The 17,327-nt window shown below is 30.9% G+C and overlaps 2 protein-coding genes across 5 annotated transcripts in view; one reads left to right on the top strand and one right to left on the bottom strand.

The window, feature by feature from the left end:
* LOC142319997 (EF-hand domain-containing family member B-like) overlaps positions 1 to 17,327 on the bottom strand; it is a 72,304-nt gene that overhangs the window by 27,467 nt on the left and 27,510 nt on the right. Inside the window, exon 2 of the mRNA XM_075357676.1 lies at positions 7,306 to 7,464. Within this exon, the coding sequence (XP_075213791.1) occupies positions 7,306 to 7,464 (159 nt within the window). The remainder of the gene's footprint in view (positions 1 to 7,305; positions 7,465 to 17,327) is intronic.
* Rab5 (RAS oncogene family member Rab5) overlaps positions 16,071 to 17,327 on the top strand; it is a 127,776-nt gene continuing 126,519 nt past the window's right edge. For 3 of the 4 annotated variants that reach the window (XR_012755192.1, XR_012755191.1, XM_075356609.1), the window contains exon 1: positions 16,071 to 16,225. The gene's annotated coding sequence lies outside the window, so the exon portion shown is untranslated. The remainder of the gene's footprint in view (positions 16,226 to 17,327) is intronic. The other variant, XM_075356608.1, reaches the window with a different exon arrangement.

Genomic DNA, 17,327 nt, shown 5'->3' with positions numbered 1-17,327 from the left:
ATCTCATACTTGCCTAACTAAAGGCTCACCAGCCCAAGCTAAAATTAATAGGCTAGGTAGGAATGCACTAGTAGCAAATTGGAGAAAGCTGATGTGGGCAGGATTCAGCAGCATAATGTTAGTTTGTCTGAGTATAAGTAAGCCACTGAACTACTCATATCATCCAAAGGAGATCTCCAAGGCTTTGTTAAATTTTGGTATACATTGCTATCTGTACTCAATGTTATTGCTAACAGCATGTGAATGTATTCAAAATGTTAGATGTAACATATCCAGAACTTTTTCATCTCTTTTTTAAGTGTTTAACTCCTGTGATTCATTAAAATAAAATTACTTATTTTATTTGTACAAGAGATGTAGTCGATTTAATAATTTTGGGATTATCACTCATTCAAAGCAAAGCACACATTTGTTTTATAAACTGAAAGCTATTCTTAGTATTTTTCATCCAGTCTTCCACTGAAAATATTGAATTATGCTTGGCAGTCGCCAATGAGTGTGATTATACTTGTATGTTAATTGAAAAGTCATCTACAAAATGTGAATTTAGACTTCCATAGCTCTCCACTTAATTTACAAAATTTTAGGCCAATTTTATTACCGACCTAAGTTTCTAGATTTGTCAGAATTATGAAAAGCAAAATTTAAAAAAAAATTGAAAAGCATGACGTATTGATAAATCACCAGCGTAGTTTTAATAAAAAAAAGTCTACTGATACAATCAATTCCCAGTTTTTAGAAAATATTTTAAATATTATTGATGACAAAAAGATTTCCTTTCCAATTTTTTGAGATCTCAGTTAAGGACCATTACAATCTTTGCAGATACACAAATATACATCTGAAGTTAACTGCTGAAATCACCAGCGTAGTTTTAATAAAAAAAAGTCTACTGATACAATCAATTCCCAGTTTTTAGAAAATATTTTAAATATTATTGATGACAAAAAGATCAATAAATCAATAAATAAATAAATAAATAATCAATAAATAAAAAGAATAGAAATCAAATGTGCTTAAACTCAGATTAAGTTATGTAAAATTTTACAGGTCAAATAGACCTTAATCCTTGTCCGTATTGGATTAAAAACGGATAAGATAAAACCAATGCATTGCCTTCAAATAAAAATAATATTGCTAATAGCATGGATAGAATTCCCCTTAATGATAACAGTAGTATTCTGTTGCCCATACTGCAAAATATTTGGGTGTTTTGCTAGATAGTACATTCTGTTGGGATAATTTTCTTCAAAGCAAAATGATACTCTTTCAAGGTACAAAAATAGGCTGTTATATCATTGTTTGAAACCAATAAATATGAATCACATAACCGATATTTAGCAAAAATTATTTAGTACAGTTATCCATGAATTTATATTTATGAATTGCAATCCTTATTAAAATAATAATCACTTATTATTTAGAAAAAAATAATTACCATCTCTATCAAATAGAAAATCAGACAAATGAACTATTTCCTCTCTCATAATACTTTGATTAAAAACAAAGTCCCTATGTTGTGAGAGATTTTGTCTTCATTGCAGTTTTTAATAATTATCCATTATTTAAATGATATTCCCACCAATTAATTAAAAATTCTTCTTTAACAAAAACAACACTGTTTTTTTAAATAATACTGATTAAGAAAATTAAAGAAACTGTAAATTTAATAAACAGCTTGTACCTCCCTTTAATGTGTACATAAAGATGTTCTCAAATAATTCTCATTAACGTCTTCTGAAAATTAATTAATTTTATATTTATAGTAACTATACTACTATTTCAGGCATTTATTAACTAAATTGTACAAAATTGGCCTTTAATAATGAAAAAGGTAAATAACTTACAGAATTGTTTGATACATCATTGAATTCAGTATGTCTTCAAGTTTCATTCCCGCCTTACACTGTTAGTTCCCGGAGTCGTAAATCGGTACAGACCGTACTCATAGTTGTTTATAATTTCATGAATCCAATCGGCTACTATCATTAGGAGAAATGTAAGACTAAATATCGCAAGCAACAACTTCAAAACGCAGTCTGTTATTGCATGGCACAATCCATTCATTGAAACAGGTTGTGTATCACGCAGGACGCCGCGTCAGAGTAGCCCTTCAGTTTCTGAAGCGGCAATCGAACAAGTGCGGCAGACATTCATTCATTCGTAGTCGAGATCAACGGGACGTGCCAGTTAGAATTGAATAGTCATAGGGTTACAGTATTGCGCAATCGACTATCATTAAACCCTACAGATTATAAGTGATACCAAGCTTTGATTGAAGGTGATAAAAAAACGAACTGAGTTTTGTGTAGACACGTTAAACAAAATTGAGACTGAAGATCTTAATAAAATTATGTTCAGTGACGAAGCAACCTTCCATACCAGTGGTAAAGAGAATTAACATAAAGTTCGGATATGGGGTGAGGGGAATTCACATCACACAATTGAACATTTACGGGACTTACCTAAGGTAAATATTTTTTGTGCTTTAAGTTGTCATAAAATTTACGGTCCCTTCTTTTTTGCCGAGTCAACTGTATCTGGCATATTGTCCTGGACATGTTAGAACAATATCTAATGCCACAATTACAACAGGATATGGGTATAGAATTCATTTCCCCACAAGATGGCCCTCCACGACATTATCAACATGCAGTTGTCGCGTATCTCAATAGCACAGTGCTGACTTGGATTGGACGTGGTGGAACGATTTCCTGGCTACCACGATCGCCTGATCCAGCTCCAATGGGCTTCTTTGTATGAGATTACGTTAAAGACAAAGTATTTGTTCCTTCGCTTACAGGAAATGTCAACGAGCTGTGGCGCCAGGTAACACAAACAGTTGCCACTACAGATCAAGACATGCTTCATAGGATTTAGCAGGAAACCGATTACAGATGGAAAATCTGTGTTACAAAAGGTAGCCATACTTAATATCTGTAAATAAAACTTGAAGATATTCAGTGTTGTATCAAACATTTCTATAAGTTATTTAGTTTTTTCATTATCAAAGGTAATTTTTGTCTAACTGATTTAGAAATACTCTGTATTTTAAATTATTAATAAATACTCCACTCTCTTCTGCTTTTTATTATTTAATTGATTTTGTATTATGTGATGCTCGCTGTATGAAAGTCTTTTTACAACAGTTTTCCTTGATCCAGCCGGGAAAGTGCTGAGGCTGTTCGTTTGTTTACTCACTCAGTTGTTTATGCCTACTCATTCGTGACGTGACCTACTACTAATAAAATATTAATTTATTTAATATTATAAATTAAAAAATATACACTAACTGAAATTGCTGTTACTAAAAAATGACCACAAACGGGAAACCAGTTAATCGAAAAATAAGATCTAAAACGAACTAGGACAATGAGAAAAGTTTGGTTATTAGCCACATTTTTTAGAAAAAAAAAGAAGTATGTAAATGAGTACTTTTGATTTTTGAAGACAAATTTCAATGAAATGAAATCGAATAGTTTAACAATAGTGAATGTGTTATAAAAGATTTCTCGCTTTTTTATGTCATGATGCAAGATATTAAGTTTCAAACTCATTGAAAAGTGTAATGTGACATGTAAGATGCCATAAAACGAATTGTCTTTAATGCAATCCCTGGCAATGTGACTCCTCATTCTAACATCATATTTTAGGAAACACACTACCATTGTTTTGAAAGTACCAACCTAACCTCTTATGTTCAATTCCAGGTTCTAACATCAATCGTTCTTTGTATTTATTGCACACAACATTCATTTCTCATTGTTACAAAAAAGAACTTCATCTATAATTGGGTGTTGGTATGTAGTTTGATCTGCAAATAAAAATATCTGATGTGGACACCACATGACTTCCTTGTACACCTATTAAATTGCATATACCAAGAATGAATAAAAAGATTAAGAGATTATGAATATAAAGAGGAAGAAAATGTTAAAACCAAAGAAAGAATAAAGTGAAAGAAAATGTTGCAAACAAAGAAATAATAAAAACATTAAGAGAAGATGTTTCAGGAAAAGTATAGGGACAAGGGAAGCAATTTTAGGCCTCAGATTAATAGTAGAAGGAAGATTAAAGAAAAACAAACCAACATACTTGGCGTTTATAGACCTAGAAAAGGCTTTCGATAACGTAGATTGGAATAAAATGTTCAGCATTTTAAAAAAATTAGGGTTCAAATACAGAGATAGAAGAACAATTGCTAACATGTACAGGAACCAAACAGCAACAATAACAATTGAAGAACATAAGAAAGAAGCCCTAATAAGAAAGGGAGTCCGACAAGGATGTTCCCTATCTCCGTTACTTTTTAATCTTTACATGGAACTAGCAGTTAATGATGTTAAAGAACAATTTAGATTCGGAGTAACAGTACAAGGTGAAAAGATAAAGATGCTACGATTTGCTGATGATATAGTAATTCTAGCCGAGAGTAAAAAGGATTTAGAAGAAACAATGAACGGCATAGATGAAGTCCTACGCAAGAACTATCGCATGAAAATAAACAAGAACAAAACAAAAGTAATGAAATGTAGTAGAAATAACAAAGATGGACCACTGAATGTGAAAATAGGAGGAGAAAAGATTATGGAGGTAGAAGAATTTTGTTATTTGGGAAGTAAAATTACTAAAGATGGACGAAGCAGGAGCGATATAAAATGCCGAATAGCACAAGCTAAACGAGCCTTCAGTAAGAAATATAATTTGTTTACATCAAAAATTAATTTAAATGTCAGGAAAAGTTTTTTGAAAGTGTATGTTTGGAGTGTCGCTTTATATGGAAGTGAAACTTGGACAATCGGAGTATCTGAGAAGAAAAGATTAGAAGCTTTTGAAATGTGGTGCTATAGGAGAATGTTAAAAATCAGATGGGTGGATAAAGTGACAAATGAAGAGGTATTGCGGCAAATAGATGAAGAAAGAAGCATTTGGAAGAATATAGTTAAAAGAAGAGACAGACTTATAGGCCACATACTAAGGCATCCTGGAATAGTCGCTTTAATATTGGAAGGACAGGTAGAAGGGAAAAATTGTGTAGGCAGGCCACGTTTGGAGTATGTAAAACAAATTGTTGGGGATGTAGGATGTAGAGGGTATACTGAAATGAACCGACTAGCACTAGATAGGGAATCTTGGAGAGCTGCATCAAACCAGTCAAATGACTGAAGACAAAAAAAAAAATAAGAGAAGATGATAAATATAAAGAGGAAGAAAATGTTAAAAGAAAAGAAAGAATAAAATGATTAAGAAAAGATGGTAAATATAAAGAGGAAGAAAATGTTAAAAGAAAAGAAAGAATAAAATGATTAAGAAAAGATGATAAATATAAAGAGGAAGAAAATGTTAAAAGAAAAGAAAGAATAAAATGATTAAGAAAAGATGGTAAATATAAAGAGGAAGAAAACATTAAGACCAAAGAAAGAATAAAAAGATTAAGAGGGGGTGATGAATATAAAGAGAGAGGAAATTTGAAAACTAGAACATGTACACAAATTAAGATCAGAAAAATTATATCAAACCAAAGAGTGATTAAATGATTGGCAACAAAAAACAAATAAACAAAATGATCAACTCAACTTAGGGGAATATTGTCTAACAATATCAGAGGAGTAACCCACTGGGTTGGTCTATTGGTGAACGCGTCTTCCCAAATCAGCTGATTTGGAAGACGAGAGTTCCAGTGTTCAAGTCTAGTAAAGCCAGTTTTTTTACACAGATTTGAATACTAGATCGTGGACACTGGTGTTCTTTGGTGGTTGGGTTTCAATTATCCACACATCTCAGAAATGGTCGAACTGAGAATGTACAAGACTACACTTCATTTACACTCATACATATCATCCTCATTCATCCTCTGAAGTATTATCTAAATGGTAGTTACCGGAGGCTAAACAGGAAAAAAAAATATCAGAGTGATGAACCAAAAGATAAGAATTTTTTGCAATTTATTAAAGATGGGACATGTATGCCTCAGTGTGTTGTTCTTGTGAGGGTCTATTTTTCAGTCACTCTGTAGTTAACTTTAATGTAGGTAAAATTAAACTAGAAAATCCAAAAATAATACGATTCTAAATTATAATTATCAATTAATATTAAATAATCAGATGCTTCACCAAATCTATTACATTTACAAATATGTAATAATAATGCTTATTACGTTGCATATTCACATTTTTAAAAGTACATAAAATTTTATTTCGCTAATAACTTCTGAATTTTTCATATTTTCTTTTTTTTAATTTTTATTATTGAATTATTATTTATTGTAAAACTTTTTTTTTTACAATCAAGGGTTAATAATTATTTTTTAATCAATATATTTAAATTAAATAAAAAAAAGAATTAAGTCTGTTTGAACCAATGTGACTTTCCATGTAAGATCCAAATATTTCATTAATTAAAATTTTATTTGGCTATAACTCTGGAACCAATGAAAATAAGTGCCATTTATGATACATTGTTGAAAATCTCTCAATGAGGACTTATTACTGCAGTTCAGAAAAAGTTTAAAATCCAAATTTTTTTTAGATTTTGGAGTTTTCTGGATACTTTTGGTTTAGTCAGTCGATTCCAATCAAAAGTGGAGGTGCACAACTAGATGTTACAACAGTCCTAAATCCGAAATTTCAGTGTCTTACAGCTAATCGTTTTTGCGTTACGTGAGGTATGTACAGATGTTACGCCGAAACTAGCCAAAATGGATTCAGGGATGGTCAAAATGGATATTTCCATTGAAATCTGAAAACCGAAATTTTTCACGATTGCAATAGTTCCTTTACTTTGTACAAAGAAGTAAAAAGGGATATTCCTAAGCATGTACATGTGTTCTTTATTAAAGGGCTGCAGCTATTAACTATCCCCAGTTAACTGATCAATAGTGCAGAGTGATTTTGGAGATGGTCATATTAATTTGAATAATTAAATTATATAATTAAGTCCATTTGGGGATTTCTAAAATTTAAACCATACTAATTATCATAAATATCTTAATCAATACTTTTTATTTATTTACTTTTTTACTAATATACTGATTTAATATTAAACAGTTGATACTGGTGGTGTACTTTGATGGTTGGGATTCAATTAAGTACACATCTTAGGAATGATTGGCATGAGTCTGTACAAAGCTACGTCTAATTTACATCTCACAAATCATTTTCATCTAATTTGGCTGTAGGGTTGTTTTATTGTTCACAAAGTTGAATAGATTGGAACATAATCATTAGGAGTAGAAAATAAAATGTTTACAAATAGAAAACTTACAATAAATTTTCAATATCAATTCTATATATAAATACACTCAACCTGTGTGTGGAATCCAGCATATTGATTTCCTCTAAGTGGTGGAAGACGATAAAGTTTTGTTGGTATAGACTTTTTTAGATTATCATTGGTATAGTCAGCATATGGATTAAGTAAACATCTTTGAACAGATTCTTGTTTTTGATAGTTACAGTGTCCAGCCTATTGAAATTATTATAAACATGTAAGGACTGTGTTAAAAATTCATAGTCATACTTAAAAAATTAGTTCTATTAAAAGAATAATTTTTTTTTCAATGTAACAACATTTGTAAATAAATTGTGAATAGATAAAAATTACAACATAATTAATTCTTGTACGCTATTAAATACCAAACTACGAGAGTACTTTTTTATTAACAGGCTACATTTTGAGGAAGGTAATGTGTAGCAATAATTGAAGTTGTACATTCTAATTACATTCCTGTATATTAAGTAGTTCATTTTTTATTTCATTTCTATTTCCACTGCGTGCTACTGATGATTTAATTAGTTTTTTAAATATTATAATCTAATTCCTGATGATTACATCTAACAATCCATATCTTTCTGTAAAATATTCACAACCAAAATGCTTGTATATTATAAAAAAAATATACTGGGCATCTTAAAAATCACTAAGTTGATTTGAAACTTCTTCACATAAAGACCACTTTGATATATAAGAAACATTTTCCAATTTCTATTAAAATCTACTTTTATTATTGAAATTTGCAAAAGCTTTTTTTTTTATTTTTCATGACAGTAAAAATTGAACTAAGAACATTCAATAAAAAGCCACTTTACCTGGATTATGAAAAATAATCGCAGATTTGAGTAGTGTTGTCTAAGATTCCAAAATAAAAATTGAGTCCTGGGTAAGATGGCATAGACTTCATTGCTAACAACCTCATAATTTCACAAGCACTTCACGTCAGATCCCAGAAAGTAACATCATGGATTTGAAGATGCATAAAACTAAGTAAACTTCCCCACCAAAACTACATTTGATGAATTGGTTTCCATAGACCATCAAAGTTAAGAATGCTGAGTGCAGGTGCAGGTTGCTCACCGAGTTGATCTAGTGATGAGTGTGTCCTTGCACATCAGCTGATTTGGAAGTCAAGAGTTCCAGCATTCAAGTCCTAGTAAAAGCAGTTACTTTTCTATGGATTTGAATACTAGATTTTGGATACCGGTGTTCTTTGGTGGTTGAGTTTCAATTAACCACACATCTCAGAAATGGTTGACCTGAGACTGTATGAGACTACAGTTCACTTAACACATATACATATCATCCTCTGAAGTAATAACTGAATAGTAATTCCTGGAGGCTAAACAGGAAGAAGGAAGGTACAGGTTGCTACTTGCCATTGTTATTTTATGTTAGTTAGTAATTATACCAGTTGATACACTTCATTAAAAAAGCTCAATTTAGCCCAACTTGCACCAAAAAAAATACCTAAGCTATTTCTACAACATAACATTTAATTTTTATATTAGATGTGTAATACTCACAATGGAGTATTTTTGTATTGCTGTTTGTATTTTTACTTGAATCATCAGACAAATTGTTTGGTTTAATTAATTCTGAACTGTCCAGACCAGTGGGTTTACACTGTAGAGAAGAGAATATAATGAGTCAATGATCAGAGTTATAATAAAAAACCATTAACTCACTTTCGCAATGTCAAGAAAGGCAATTTGCATGTAGAAAGGATTACTTTTTGTCTTCCTGGATGTTGAAAAGGCACTATATGGTATGTTAGCCTGAATAGAGGAATACCATAGAAAGGGATTAAGAAAATATTAATTGAGAAAGGGATTGTGGAAAGAAGAAAGGATGAAGGGAGTATTTGTTTAAAGAGAGATTGGGGGAAAGCAGAGAAATGGTTTGATAAGAGGTAGCATGCTCTTACCCTTGCTGTTTCGTTTCATAATGAATGATTTTTTTTTTATTTATTATTTAAAAATTATTTTTAATACCATTTTTTGATGATGAATATTGAGTATACAGAAAATTAAAAGTTTAATTTAAATCTAGTTTAAAACCTATAGCTATCTAACTAGTCACTATTAGGAAAGGAATTCTTCAGATAAGTCTGTTTTTCAATGTAGTGTTAGATTACCGCATACATTATATTTTGTTGTAGTATTAACTGCCATGACCAAATATTGAGGAACCACAAAAAGTGATCAGATTAAATCTTAATGAAAGTTTTGCCACTAGTAGAATTCACTGACTATTGTAAACATTTTAGCTGTTAGATTCTTTTGTTACAGGTCATAATTCTAGCATATGGATTATGATACCTGAAGACTTATGAAAAAAACAATAACCATGATAGCTTTAAACATAATTTCAAGCCATTGTAACAGACTTAGTCAACAACAGTTCCATTTGAAAACTACAATTCATACTTAGTGTATTTATTTATCTACTGCAAACAGTAACATAAAATTTGCTATCTACAAATATTTAATGGATTTTTGTTTTAATGTGCATGACTTCATAAAGTAGTAAAAGATGTAAAACTGGAGGTCTTATGAATTCAGATTGAAGTAGAACAAATCTTACTATTATATATAAAGGAAGAGGTTGTTTGTTGGGATAAACAAAAAAACTACTTGATCAATTGCAGTCAAATTTTTAACCATGTATCTTGGCATAACTGAGAAGGGTTTTAATTATATTACATCTCAAAAATTTTGAAAAAAAATTATATATACAGAGTATCCCATATAAAACGCAACCCATCAATCACTCATCCATGAAATTTCAAAAGTCAAGCTTACTCACTTACTCGTTACTGAAATGGACTCGTCCAACATCTGAACATCACGGCGACGCAGTAGAACACTACCGATAGTAACAACAATGCAATCATACGTTCAGTGTATTGCTAGAGACAAGATGGTGTTTTCGCTAGATGAACGTGTTTTCATTGTTGAGTCGTACTTCAGTACGAAATCAGCAGTTGCAGTGCAAGATTTGTTTCGCCATAAGTACCCAGATAAACCAGCTCCTAACAAAATATCAGTATAAAGGTTAGTTGCAAAATTTAGAGAGACTGGTTCTGTTAATAACAAGGAACACAAAAGATCTGCGTCAGTGTTGAATACAGATACAGTCACTAAAATCAAAGACCGATTATTCGTCTCGCCAAATAAATCGATCAGACGTTTTTCTGCTGAAATTAATTTGTCTAAATCAACTGTTCATCGGGCGACCAGAGAGCCCAGCAGAGATCCGTCCTGAAGGGCAGCCATAGCAGAAGCGGATGAAGAGCTTCTACACAACCTCTCCTTTTTAAAAATAACAAGTAGAGTAAAATAAACCAGCAATTGCGACTCCTCCGGAGTACGGGTCGCATTGCTCCCTCCTTATAGTTAGTGACCCGTTGTTGCGTATTCCTGCTAGCCTATGAAGCGTTAGCACCGAAAGGACTTCAGTAGACGGTCTGAAGGGGAATTACGTCGGGAGGACAGGCTTCATAAGCCTAGCCTTCCGCGGTCGGCCCATAAAAATGGGTTCGATAACGCTGGTTCAACAACGGATTGGAATGCAACTAAATCCGTCTTAAAATCACTAAATAATAAACAAAACTTGAAAAATTAGACCCGCCATTTAAAATAACCCTTTTAAAAAACAAGCCCGATTAGAATCATCCAGCAGCAAGGGACTCTGTCCAGGTTCTGCGATAAGTAGGGAGAAATAAACTCCCGCCAACTTTGCATTCCATTCCATTCCGGGCGACCAAACAATTACAATTACGACCTTATCGCATTCAAAGGGTTCATCAACTTTTTGAACCCGACAAAGAAAAACGGCTACAATATTGTCAATAGTTCCGTCGATTTCTGCGTGAGGGATTAATGTTATGGATTCGTTATTTTTCACAGATGAAGCACTGTTTCATTTGGATGGCTACGTAAACAGCCAAAACAGTAGAATTTGGAGTGCTGCAAATCCCCACGTTTATCACGAAAAACAATTACACCCGCAGAAGTTGGGCGTGTGGTGCACGATATCGCGGAAGAAAATAATCGGTTCTACTACTTTTTTCGAGTACACCATTAATGCAGAACGATATCAGGATATTTTATGTCAGTTCACTGCACTCTTGGAAGAGGAAGACAGACACTGCTGGCTACAACATGACGGTGCGACATCGCACTGCGCAGGTTCAACTTCTGATTTCGTTGAGGAATTCTTTGGTAATCGTGTTATCGGTCGAGGCCTGTGGCCATCAAGATCTCCATATTTGACTGCGCCGGATTTTTTTCTACGGGGTTACCTCAAAGAATAAGCCTACAGCAACAAACCACGAACACTTGAACAATTGAAAGTCAATATTGAACAAGCTGTATTAAATATCCAGCCACAAACTTTGAAAAAAGTTGCAAGAAACGCTGTAAAAAGAATTGAAGTTTGTATTCAAGAAGATGGCGGCCACTTCCAACATTTACTCTAAATGTAAGGTAATGGACGGAAATAATAAAAATTACATTTACATGCCTTTTTATTATTTCAATACCTACCAATATAAGGTTGGGTTGCGTTTTATATGGGACACTCTATGTATATAGACCAGTGGAGATTTCCCTGTCGAAGCACAACATTTAATGAATTGTGAACTGTGAGTGTTTATCATTGTGTGAGCTGGGTTTGAAGTGAATGATTTGAATATCTAAAAACCAATTTCTCTATTTTTGAAATTCCAAGTTTCAAGGGTTAAATGGATTTTTGAATTTTTTTTGAAACCCTGTTATCTTTTTAATTTCTTGGAAACAAATGAAGAAATTGACCTGATTTTTGGTGAGTGTCATTTTCATGTTAATAAACCAGTTTCTAGATTTTTGAAATCTGACCTTGAAAGTGGATGAAGAAATTTTTAATAATGATTGTAAATTTTCCCAATCCTGACTATTTTAAATGAGTTTTTTTTAATTCTGATTTTTTAAGGGGTGCGAAGGTATACGGTTCTGTGACTTAACGAACACAGCCATTACCATTGTTATTGTATGTGTGACTGGCTGCATCTGCTTCCGCAGATAATTGACTAAATAAACATAAAATAAAAAGATTGATTGCTACGGAAAACGCAAGTAACCATATAGTGCAGGCAAAGCTGTGATTGGGAGCTAGTTATCGATAAAATGATGAAAAAGTTGTGATTCTTTCTCAAAAGTAATATATTGCTAATAGAAAATGCATATGTATTTAAAATAAAAATGCAGTAACAACTTTTCAAAAAATAATAAGAGAACAGATATATTTTCAAATATTCAACCCAGATCTCTTGGGTTATGTCAGTCCAATGATTTTAATTATTTTTTCTCAGCCCACTCATACTGATTGGTCAGTAACATGTCTACACCATAAAATACATGCATGTATTAAGAAAAAATTATGTGTTGTGGTGATGCTATGGCAAGTGTCACAAGGTAGTTCTGGTATAGTATGGAAATTTGATTTATCTAAATCCACCAAAAGGAGTAAAAATACATAATTAATTTTAATAATTCTTCTAGGAAAAAAACTAGGGTTCTAGGAAATTCTAGATTAACTATTCTTCTAGGAAAAGGCTTTTTCTAGGGTAAAGGTAGTCTCTTTCTCTAATCTAACATTTCTTTTTGAGAAAAGGTCTAGAAGTTGACATTGATTTGAATATTATACAGCCAGCCAGATATATTCATAGAGTTTTATTATGTTTATCTAAAATTAAAAATGGTTTGTACTTGTCTAAAAGTTCATTCACTAGCATATTACTCCTTGAACAATTTTATCCAGTAATTATTAGTATTCTACTTTGATAAGAAGCTTTAGAAATCATCCTACTAGGAAGGATAGGACAATTTTTTGAATTTAATGCTTTACAAGCAATGTGATAAAAAAAGAAAAGGAAACTTCCAAATTCTTCAAAAGGCTTCTCTATGTTTTAGGAAATTTCCTCTTTAGTGATATTACTTTATTTGGCCAATTCTTATTTCTTTTAACTGAACTGAAATGAAATTTGCTGATATCCAAAATTAGTTTACAATTTATATACAATACATGTATATTTTTTGTCATGTGTGATTCGCTAACTTTTGTTAATATTTTCACTTTACCTAAAGGTTTTAATGTAAAATTACTGAACAAAATGTGAATTATTCACAGGCATCAAGCTTAGTAATTTTGCTTTGGAAATTTTCTTTAGATCACCAGCAATTAATATAAGAACACCTACCTTGATCTAGCTTAAAAATAGCAGTGTGATTTAAGATTAATTTTTGTAACCATTCTCAATCATTATTAACAGCAATTTGATCTGCACAAACTCATAGTTACTCTCATAATCACTTTCTTTATTAACTTTCATGAATCTCTTTCCTTCACCACTTTTTATCTTGTTCATACAGTAAAACCTTACAACTTGATTGCAATAATGACACTGTTTATTAAAAGCTGGCACTTTCCTTTGCATCTGTAGTTTCTTTTTTCTCAGAATATAATCCCTGTAAATGGTAAGATCAGGATTTTCTATTTTTATTTTATATTTCAATCTTCATTTTTGCTTCTTTTGTTCTTCTGAATAACTTTAACTTAAGAAAAGTGACATGGAGAGAACTGCTGTGAAAAATACCAAAAAGATTATTTAAAAAACCAATAAAAACTAAAAATGCTCATAGAATTTGCTTCACTATTGAAATATCTAGGAACTAGAATTGATAATTTTAAATTATCACTCAGAAAAAATTAACTCAAACAGAAGACAACTTACCATTGTATAGAAAATTTATTAAAGACTACTGGCCTGTTAGAAGTAGTAATATGCTGTAAGAAGTTTTATGAATTGCAGAAAAACAAAGCAGTAGTATATTGATTTGCAAAGTTGCACAATGTTTGATTAAGAAAATGTGACTGTAATTCTCTCAAAAGATAAAAAAAAACAAATCTATAAAAGAGATTTCCCATTTTTATTAGAGGATTAAAACTTTTTTCATATTCATGGCCATTAATTATGAGAAAAAAAGAAAATAATTTGCCTTTTTATTTTTTATTTGACTTTCATGATTCAGGTCTTTGTGTTTTCTTTCATTTCTCTATGAATTGAATATATATTTATATTTAAAAAGGATTTAAATTTTTTAGGTTAGAAAAAAATGAGGACATTGTGGCAACACTATAGCTAGCATGTACTATTGAGTCAGTTTTGTTATATTAATTCATGTTATTAAAGTTTTCAAATTACATATCTTATGACTTCAATGTTCGTAACACTCTTACATGTAATTAGTTTTATTTAGGCCTAAAGTTTTGGTTTGTTGTGCCAGTAATTCCAATATGGAAATGTTCCCAATCATTATATAAATTTAAATTTGTGTCTTCTGATAAGAAATAAACATGTCTAGCTATTAGATAAAACTTAGCTGATGACAAAATGTATTTTTTGTAATTAAAACATTACCTATGGCAATAGAGAACAACAGACATCTATTAACTATTAAAATAGGCCAAATGGATTTTCTCCAAAAAAGTAAAGAATTCAATAAGTTATTAAAAATAAGTGTTAACTGCTAGTAGAAGAAACGTAGTAATATTAAGTCTTGTAAATATCTTCAGAGGAGGGCATCTAGCATGGCAGATTATGACATGATTGAAGAAACTGACTTAAGTAATAGTTGTTAAGCTCGAGTAGCCAAAGAATGACTAGGACTATTAAGGAGATGATGTCAATAAGGAGATGAGGATAAATATGCTGCTACAAATCAGATGAACAAATTCCTTTTCAACATTATAGCTTTTATCATCATCAAAGATAGGTGGCTGACTTTCCCAACTTTTTCTATTTGGTATTGTAATAAGATTCAAATAAAGTAATCTCAGCAGAATTTTTAAGTTTGGAACTGTAATCCTTAATTATAACCTTAAATCTTAATTATAATTCTTAATTCTGAAAAAAATATATAATAGTTATTTTAATTTTAACATCATGATAAAAAATGTTTCAGAAATAATTTCATAATGCTGTTTTTTAAGAAAGCAAGTACTGTGCCAAAAAAAATTAAAATAATTTTACCACACTGATAGGTCCATCTGCATGATTGTATAGTTTAAATGTCCATGGTCTATAATGGCTGTTTTTTTCTAATAAGCCACCAGAAAAAAATGGTTTAGAATAGAATTACAGCCAATTTACTTAATAACTCTTTAACAGTTGACTCACCAATGTGTGTGTGTGTGTTTAATAATTACATCACTACATTTTACTAATATATACTGGTTTAAATAATGTTGAACTAACTGGACAAATTTTTGGGCTTCTGTCAATAAATTTTCCAACATTGGATACATCTCTGTTAATTTTCGTCATAATGATATTTATCTTTGCACACGATTTTTTGGTTTTAAATAAATTCTTAATAGTAATTTGTTTAGCTAGCTGCAATTTAAAAAAATATATTTGCGTTCTATTATTTAAATTTTTTAATAATTACGTTGAAAACTGAATTAATCCCACAAATTCCGATTCCATTGTCGGAGAGATTTATGTGACCAGCGTTTTCTAAGTTGTTTGTTTTATAATTTTTTATTTATTATGATTAGGATATGTTTTGGAAATACCGCCATCTACATTAAACGTAAGGGAATAACAGCGGAAGTCAGTAATTGGCTGGTATGAAAAGTAGTTCCTAAAAATTTCTTTATAAAAACTTGTATTATAAGGGTAATCTTTTATTCTAATACTACTTCTTCTAAAAAAATAAAAATGGTGTTGTTGGTTGGAAAGAAATACGCATTTAATTAAAAAAACAAATCGTTAAACAAGTTAGTGTAAGTGATGTGGCCGTTCTCCACAGACGAGGGCGGTGCGCTGTGATCGTTGAGTGAGCCCCAGTTACCAGAAAGGCTGCTGTTTACAAGATTAGTTTTAGTTCTAATTTTATAGGAATTAAAAGTGAGTATTTCAATTTATTATTGAAAACAAAGTGGTATATTTATTAGTGTATTTCTGTGTTAATAAACAAATTAATTTACTTAAGTTATCTGAGAAATTGCTAACAGAATAGGCTAAGTTTTCTGAAAATGGGGAGTCAAATCTTTTCATAGTGGCATGATTATATTTCAATTTTAGTCGTAATACCGTATTTACAAGCTTTTGAAAATATATATCCGTTATTCTGATTAGTGTGTATCATAAATCTGTGAATATTTTGTACATAAGTGTATGGTTGCTTTTGTATTCGGAAAATTGCGTCTAATCTCAGCTGTCAAGAGGAACCCAATATTCGGCCATTGAATGGCATTTGGCAAGTCAGCTGATTATACGTTTAGCGTTTTAACAAAGGATCTATTTCCCAAATCTAATTAGACATTACTTATTTTTCGGTTATAGAAATATGTAATTAGTGCTGTTTGCATCGTTCGCATATTTTGTGAAACGGCGTTGTGCAGAAAAATATATTTTACAATTACTATTATCCTTGAATTTTAATTTCATAAACTCTTGCAAGTTTGTGCAGCGTTAAGCTTGTTTTTCGTATGATCTACAAGTAAAGTCCAGTCAATTTTCCTTTTACAATTTTACAGTATTTTTATTTCGTTAATTTATTGTGGCCGCATTTCCCTTTATATTTTTTTCTGTCTATACTTCAATGTTTTTATAAGAATTTATTACAATACTTTTATTGGTCTCATTCCTTGTATAAAATTCGTAAATTTATGACTGATGACTCACTTTTGTATTTCTCAGATTTTTCGTGTCTTAGTATTAAGGTTAATTTGAGGCCAAAATTTGTTCTTTTGTTATATTACAATCTTCTTGATTATCTGAATGTATAGGATATAGGTTTTTGTATTTGTAGTCTGCTGTGAATATGTTGTTTCATACATTTATTTTTATCTGTTTTCAAGATTGTTTATGTAGATTTCTTATTATTAACATATCAAAATTAATTAATTAATTAATTAATCATTGTGCATTCTGGTAATTGTTTTTGTTGGTTTTATAAATTTACTATTGTAGATAATGTAAATTATAATTGTGGTAAACAATTTAC

This window comes from Lycorma delicatula, chromosome 2, assembly GCF_047948215.1.
Source record: "Lycorma delicatula isolate Av1 chromosome 2, ASM4794821v1, whole genome shotgun sequence".
NCBI classification, from domain to species: Eukaryota; Metazoa; Arthropoda; class Insecta; order Hemiptera; family Fulgoridae; genus Lycorma; species Lycorma delicatula.
Note: the sequence above shows the minus strand (reverse complement) of the source record. Positions and strands in the feature narration are given on the sequence as shown.